Source organism: Corvus kubaryi, unplaced genomic scaffold, assembly GCF_017639235.1.
Source record: "Corvus kubaryi isolate FWS band 111438036 unplaced genomic scaffold, C.kubaryi_AGA036_p1.0 37308, whole genome shotgun sequence".
In the NCBI taxonomy this organism is placed as follows: domain Eukaryota; kingdom Metazoa; phylum Chordata; class Aves; order Passeriformes; family Corvidae; genus Corvus; species Corvus kubaryi.
The window spans coordinates 13,457,379-13,465,666 of record NW_024581096.1 but is presented as its reverse complement, the minus strand read 5'-3'; the positions used below and the strand labels follow the sequence as shown (position 1 = coordinate 13,465,666).

The 8,288-nt window shown below is 44.3% G+C and overlaps 1 protein-coding gene across 8 annotated transcripts in view; it reads right to left on the bottom strand.

Annotated features, from left to right (window-relative positions):
- Positions 1-3,601: 3,601 nt before the first annotated feature.
- Positions 3,602-8,288, bottom strand: part of PDZD2 (PDZ domain containing 2) — a 139,949-nt gene continuing 135,262 nt past the window's right edge. For all 8 annotated transcript variants that reach the window (XM_042028566.1, XM_042028565.1, XM_042028564.1 and 5 more), the window contains one exon: positions 3,602-7,820. In XM_042028566.1, the coding sequence (XP_041884500.1) occupies positions 7,654-7,820 (167 nt within the window). In that variant the 3' untranslated portion in view covers positions 3,602-7,653. The remainder of the gene's footprint in view (positions 7,821-8,288) is intronic.

Below are 8,288 nucleotides of genomic sequence, written 5' to 3'. Positions count from 1 at the left end.
GCAATTCTCACCAGCCTTCTGAAAGCGTGGAGGTTGGTGTCACTCCTTTAGCAACAGGAGATATCCCATGAAATGGCAGTGACTGGAAATGAAACAGTTTCAGCTATTTCATCTTCAGCCATTTCATCTTTGGTGGCTTTGGTGTCATTCCCTCCTGCCCATGAAAGGATGGTGGGAGCACCACTAGGCTCAGAGGCTCAGCTCCTCCATGCCATGGTCATCACTTGAAGGGGCAAGGCACCTTTTTGTAGTGGACAGGCCAGCTTGAAAAAACAATTACTTTCAGCAGCACCAAATAAGACCAATCCTAGGATGCTGGCACTTCCTCCCTCAGCTCCTGGGGCCTAGCTGGGATCACAGCCCCCTACTGCACGGCAGAAATTCAAGCAGCATTCTGCTTCCACCTTCTCCTTCGTGCTCCTGACAGGGATGTGACAAAGCCGCAACAAAGGCAGGAGGCCACAGTCATGTCTACCCTGCTCAGGATCAGGAATTAGGGAGGCAGTTTTCTGACAAGAGCAGCTGGACATTGGACATTCCCCAGCACCACCATAGCGCATCAAGGAAATGGCTTTGGTATGTAGGGAAAAATCCAAGGAATTTCAGCACCAGGTAACTTGTTTGCTCAGGGCAACGGTATCAGACTGATTCAGCTGCACAGAGGGGTGAGGCCTGCACATATGGAACTATCGGTGGAAAGGCAGGAAGTTCTGGGTTTAGTGTTGACTAACTTCAGAAAGTACCCTGACTGACAGAAAATATCCTTCTGGTCACAGCTTTACACACTATGGGATGGAAGGGCAACTCCTTGTTTTAGGGAATGATGTATACTTGCATCAAAGGTTCCTTCATATGATCATTAAAAGTGAAGGATTTTTTAAAAAGGAAAACAATTATTGCAGTCATTATTAATTTGTGAAGTTTTTAGCTGGGTCAAGTGCTTTAATAAACACAGCTACATGAAAGAGGAAGTCATGTCTGGCTTTCCCTATAAACAGAGTCCAAAACAGGCTTACTAAAGGCTGATTGAGACAGTCTGGTAACATCCATGCATCTATTGTTATGAGGCTGCTGGACACAGGAAGGAGGTACTGCAAAAGCAGTTACACAACCCAGGATTGCATAGAAAGGAAAATATCAAGCACCCAAATGCTGGACCAAAAATCTCCCAGCACCAGTCAAGGGCCAGGGACTGGCAGCACAGAGGCAGCAGGGTGGACATGTCCCCCCTGCAGCCATGGCTGGCTCTGTGGCTGACCCTGCATGGCCATGGGCACCAGGAAGTGCAGCCCAGGGCTGTGGTCTGGGAAGGTTTGACTTCCTCTTGTCATTGCAGTGATGTGCTACCCTGTGGCATCACCTCCCTCTGTTCATGAGTGTTATACCCAGCCAGCACCCGCCCTGCTCCTGGGTGGCCTGTGGGAACCTTCTCTCTCCCCAGGGGCTCTCCTTCATAGCATCCCTGCGAGGGGACAGTGACCTTTAGCCTCTGGTCAAATGTGGTAAAGTGGCATTTTTGATACATTCCTGGAAACAGAGATGAAGGAACAGACACACCAGAATCACAGACCCTATTCAGACAGCATTCAGTGATGCCAACAGGGAGCAGAAGAGCAGCAAAGCTGTAAAAAAATGAGAAATGAAATGGAACTTTTTAGGTAGAATCACATTTCAAATTCCTCATTTGCCCATGCCCTAAGGCTTTCACAACTGAGAGAATAAAAATTTTCTAGTACTTCACATGTCTTGGTGGATAAATGAAGTCACATGTACTAATCCATTTACAGATTAACTTCATTGTGTCTTCTTACTTTTGTATTCCTCTTAGCTACTGACTGTGGCAATTAAGATTTCAATTAAAGATATTCAAGACTAATCTTACAAGAGCCATGCTGCTTGGAGGTTTGAGCCCTGCTGACCCCACCTCAGCCCACATGTTGGAGAAATCAGAAGAAGAGACAGGAAGATGGATACAGGGGACTCAGTGAAAGAGAGGAGAGAAGCTGGGCTGGCCCAGCACTGGTGACAGCAGGGGGGAGCAAAAAGGCAGAGGAAATTATGATTGAAAACGTCTTCTTCCTTTTCCCTGTGCAGCCCTGGGGGAGAAGCCAGGCTCCAGCTGGGCACAGATGTGCTGAACCAAGCGCAAGGGGACTGCACACACCATCCCACACCTTCTCATCCATCTCCTTCCCATTCTGCTGGTTTTATGCCTTGCACAGTCTCACTGCACAACAGCACAGACGGCAGCACCCCTCGTCATCATGGCTGTGTGCAAGGGAGAGGGATGGGGAAAAAAGGGTCCCAAGACAGATGCAAGACTGGGATACCACAAAACTCTTCCCCTCCAGCCCGGGAAAGAGTCCACGTGCCCAGAGGGCAGCCTGGGAGCCAGCCACACTGGCCTTTCCCACAGGATGAGTCAGCAGAAGCTGTGGTCTTATCCCTCCTCATGAGGTACTTGCTCGCTTGCACCCTTGCAGCGTGGCATCCAGAAACGGAAACCGAAAGCACACACAGCGGCTTCTGGGGCACAATCCTGGGGATGACGGAAATGTCCTCTGCACCACTGGCATAGGAGAGCAAACGCCTCCCTTCCCATCGCACAAAACCTCACCTGGCCTTTTTGGGCAGCACTGTGCACAGGCGGAACTAGTGAGGTTTGCCAGGTCTGGCACAAGACCCAGACAAGTGCCACGGGTACACCAAGGGAAAGTCAGGACTGCCCTGTGCCATGAGGGAGCGCTGCTGCAAGTGCCCAACCCAGCAGGCGAACACAGAGCAACGCACATGAGCCCGCAGTGTAAACACGCAAAGCCGCCAGCCCCTTCCTCCAGCTCAGCCTTCCCCGCAGTAACCAGCTGACGCGTCTGTGTGCTGCCAGGCAGCACGCGATTTTGGGCACCTCTGGCATTCCCCACATCAGAGCAGCTGAGAGGAGAGCTTTCTCGGCTGGCTCATCTTCCCATGAGGAAGGCTTGCTTTGACCTGTTGTGCAGTGACTGTGAAGTGACTTGTGTCTAAGAGAGTGGCCCACTTGATGCAAACCTCCCCAGTTTGGAGGCTGTGGTCTCCACCTCCCACTGTGAGCTGCACTTCAACTCCACTCCACCCACAGAGAGTCTTCATCCCAGCCTGTTCCACCAGCTCACTGTGGCTTTGAAGGGAATTTTATCCACAGAGTAGGTGGGAAACTAGAACAAATACCAGATTAGGAATAGTTGTATAAAATCATTCTCTCCACATCTAACCCATTCCCTTACACGGTCTGGGCAGGAGGTACAGTTTATAAGCAACATGCTCCAGGAGACTGCTGCTTTGATGAAAACTCCACATTTTCCTAGAACAGGGACAGAAAAAACCAAGATACCGAAGCAGGTTCTACAAATTACCTTGTACCACTTCTTAAATGCCTTCGTCCTCTTCACACTGAATGGCAGTTCTTACGAGTGCACTATTTTAGTTCTACCTTAGATGCACACCTGGACATCATTTACACAAAGTCTTTGACTGCTCTCCCTGACATCCGTGTCCCTGTGATGCCAGTTCCAACTGTAGACCAGACAGACTCTGGCATAACAAAATTAAATATCTAGAGGAGTACTAAGGATACCATTTATTTTCAAAATCACTAAAAAACCCAAGCAAAACAGTTTATGCTGATACAGATTCACAGAGAAGAGACAGAAATCAAAAAATGTACAATCTATTTCATGTTATTGCACCGACTTTTTTATAATATACAAGGCATATTAAACAGTTTTCATTAAAAGAAGTTTTATTTATATAAATAAAAGTGTAAATATACAATATCATACAATAAGTGTATCAGACTAACACACAAAATCTACCTACAGTGGGATCCCCATTTTTCTCATGAGCTAGTCTACTCTTCATCAATATTTTCACTTGTACATTTACATAACCTAAACATAGAAACAGGTAAACATTCCCATCTGGGAACACTTCCTTCAGAATTTGACAAGAACCACTGCAGAACATTAACCAGGGTTAATTTTACGTGAGGGTCATTAGGAAATATCACTTAACAGTTTCTTAATACTTATCTGTCCTTCTACTATTTTTTTTTTTTGCGAGAAAATGATCAAATGTTTTTCCCTCCCTAATCTCAAGAGTTTTCAATACAGATGCAGTCCCTACAGAAGCTGGAAAGAGCTTCCAGGTACAAAAGGCTGCAGAATCTCACAGCAGCATCTCACTGCTCTCACATCCATGATGTGCACCTTTAGCTGCCCCAGGCCTGGATGCACCAAAGCCCTCTACTAAACCTTCTCCATCTAGGAGCAAACTCCCCTTGTCTGGAATGCCTTCAGCTCCCTGGTGAAGAAGTGCATAATTTCATCATGCCTATCTGGTCTTCTAAGATGCAGCTGCCAAGTCTCTGGGGGAGTCACTGCTCTCCCAGAGTTTGGCCAACACTCCTGCAGGGTGAAGAATCACCATGGGGACTGATATGCAAACAGCAAGGCCAAAAATGGTCGTGATCCTACTGAATACTGATGAACTAATGCAACGCCTTCCATCATTTTAGTGCAACCAGGCTCTCAGAAAAACAACATTTACTTTGCCAGGTGTGTAACCAAAAGCTTACTACATCTGCTTGGTCTACCCATCTTGTCTGTAATAAAGCAGACACCCATACTGCATAAATTCTGGAGCTTTTTCAGGGAATGTCACCCCAAGAGAGATGTCAGGAAATGCTACTGAAATCATACCAACATCTGTGAAGATGTTGCTCTTTCACAAGGAAAAAAAAAGTTATTTTCAGGAACGGAAACAATCAGGGTTAAATACAATTCTTTTGCTTGCTCTAATGTTAGTAGAGAAGTGTTATCATTCTACTCATAGTAACTATTATCAGATTTTAAACATTAAACCTATCTTTTAAATTATAGCCATTACTGAATCACACACAAAAATCCCCATTTCTGTTTGCTGTTACTCAGCCAACACTTATCTACGTGCATGTAAAATAAAATACTGAACAGTATCTGATTACTGAAAAAAAAGCCTTCTAAATCACTCACAATGAACAGTACCTGCAAATAAGCATCTGAAAATATCCACCACGTATCATCTTAAGACACCTCAAATTAACTTTAATTTACAAAATGAAGACTTTACCTTTGAGCTCACACTGGTTTAGGAATGAGGGAGACATATGCCTCCCTGCGATGGAACCTCCAAAATTTTAGACTGCGGACTGAAAAAAATGCCATTTCCTAAAACACAGCTGTGATTTACTACACTGAAGTAGCAAAAAGTCAGTACTGCACTTGCACGTATTATACGTATACAGGTATGCATTCACTACGCTGCATTAAATTCCACATGCATTTTATGTATCTATTATACACTCTATTACAGTCGGATTTTGGTCATTCCTGAACAAGGCCTCACCATTCAGTTGTCATTGCCAAATTATTTTCTCCCTGTTTTTCAGCAAATATGCAGGGGTAACCTCTTCTATCCTATCACAGGCCTGGATCTCAGTGTGGTCCTCCAGCCCTAAGAGCTGCATCCTCCTGAAGCCTCTTCCACCACAGAGGTGACCGGAGGCACGGACCAGTCCTGATAGAGTGGCTGAGCTTTGGGTTCATAGGGGACCCAACTCCACAGTCACCTCACAGCACTGAATCTGAATTAGTTTCAGCAGAAATCCTGCAGGCAAAGGAGCTGTTGGACTACGTACAGTATTGCCTTTCCTGTAACCAAAAGCTGCATCTCTCCCTGGATTCACATGCTAATATGTCACTGAAAAAGAATTAAACCTATTTATTAATTTTTAGGCAAACATTGCACAGCTTTTCTGTTCATCTGGTCTCAGGTTGCCTCACAGAACTGAATTTTCTTCTGCTCATCATGAGCTGCAGTCTAATGAAGCTGTCATAGAAATGAACCGAAGCGAGTGCTCCACTAACCTGGAAGCAATTGCTTCAAGCACTGCTGAATAAATGTAAATAAACTGAACTACAGTACGATCTTGGTGTAGGGCCAAGTGACAAGCCCAGACCTTTTTGTAACAGCTATGCAGTGTCTTGGCTCACTAGAAACAGAGGCAGCACTTCAGACTTGGACTGGTTCCAGGCTGAGAGCTCTTCACCCTGGGCATGTTGGCTGCAAGCAGTCTCCAGCCTAATGTGATGAACGACCTGAGCACTGTGGAACAAACAACTTGTTCTCAGCTGATAAGGACACTGGCCCATTTCCTCCTGTATGTATTTTATGTTGTTTAGCTATCCCAGATGTAGGAAGAGAAATAACAGAGTCTAATCTCTTGCACCCATACACTCTCCTCCCAGCACAGCAGACTAAGCGGCATGGCCTGCTACTGATACCTCTTCTGCGAGTAGAGGTGAGAAAATCCAAACTAGGCTCCTGTGGCATTGCAACCCTTTCTCTTTTGCTGTACCCAACACCATGATTTTTCCCATCTACACAAACAGTTTTCAGTTTCACCACCCAGAACCCTCAGTATCAGCCCAATCCTGACGCAGTTGGGTGTACTTGCATCATCCACACACATCCTCACTCTCACACAAGCAAAAATAAATACTGGACAGGAGAAAACAAAGAAGACCAATTAAAAGCCACCACAAATATGGCCAGCTCAGATTTAATCTGTTATAATCCCCATTTTTAGATCACCACTTTTCAGCTTGAGTCTTTCAAGTTGGGCGGCCTTAAACCTCTTGAAAACAAATAAAAGCGGCCCAACTTGCAGACGTTCTTAGCGGTCGCTGAAGTCTGTAGGATCTGTAAGTGCTCAGCACTTGAAATTATCCCCCTTTTAAAAATATATATATTTTAAAGGTGCCTAACATTAGAAGCCTAAATTTGAAAATTCAGACCCCAATTTTGTATCGCCCCCATTTTAATCACAACTAACAACTCAGTATACACCTTGCTGGACAATCACCTATTATTTGGACATGATTTTCTTACAGATTTCTACCACATTAACACCAAGTGCTTTCTGATACAAATTGCACCTAGAAGTAGATTCAGGTGTGGTGGATGCTGAGTTAGTTCATTAGTTTTAAGAGGATTTTCAGCTTTGCAATAAAATGTTCTTATTTTAGGCATAGAAGTTGTGCAAAATTATACTCTCTTGTCATGCACTTTTAGCAAAACTGCACTTAGAAGAATAAAGTGAGATTGTTCCAGACATTCTCTTATTACAACAAAAAAAGAGGACCAGACCCTAAGGAAGTGTCCTTAAGACTTATTACAGCTAAGTGATATAGTACAGTCTAAAACCCACCCTTGTCAACAGGATGGCAACCAACAATTTCTACTACCAACACTCTGCAGATACTAAAAATATCAGGGACAGGCACAGTGTTATTTATCTCAGTCAAAATACTTCAAACCAAACCCAGGAGAGGTCTTGAAGTTCTAATAAAACTGCCACATAATACAAAATTGTCTCTAACTTTTGGCTTCCTTCATCCCCAATCATTAAGTGAGATTTGTGAAGCTCATCACACGCTTGCTCAGTGGTTCTCCAAGGCTCTTAGCACCTCTCTGTAAAGCATTAAGACACTTCTGTGTGGCTTTATAAATAAAGACAGCTTTCAGACAGTTCTAAATGGTTTGTCTTAGCAAGTGTGATTAGATGTAGTGCTTCCATCATACTGCAGTTCTGTGTTTTCTGATCAGCAACTGAACAGGCCCCTCTGGCACAGATTTAATAATGTTCCAGGCATCGTAATGCATGAGCCCAAGTAAAGACTTCCCACTAACAGCAAGAATTTCATCTCCAGTTTCTATGTTTCCAGATTGCTCCGCAGCACCACCTAGAAGCAAAAAAGGGTAAAAGTCAGTGTAAAGAGAAAGTGAACCTACAAAAATCTGCTTTCCACTGGGATGAAATACACCGTTTTTTTCCCAACTGCAACAATTTCAATACAAATCACAGCCGTTCAGCTCAGCTCTAGCAACCTACCCCAGGCTGCATCTCACAGAAAAGGTTATTTTAACCAAGATAAAGCCTTGTTCTCCGAGAAGATGTCTGGTTTTGAAGGAAACAACAGAAGTATATTAAATATGCTGAATGTTACTTCTGTAGCTGTAAGAAAATCTGGTTGATAAAATAACCGTGACATGTGGGATGGATGTACTTTCTCAATTTTAGCAGGGTAATAAGCAGATAATGCAGTAGATTGTAAAACCTGGGATGAACAAGCCAAACACTGGTAGCAAACTTTGGACAAACACCATTCACGGAAAGCTCCTAGAGAGGCGCACACCTTTCACTACTGATG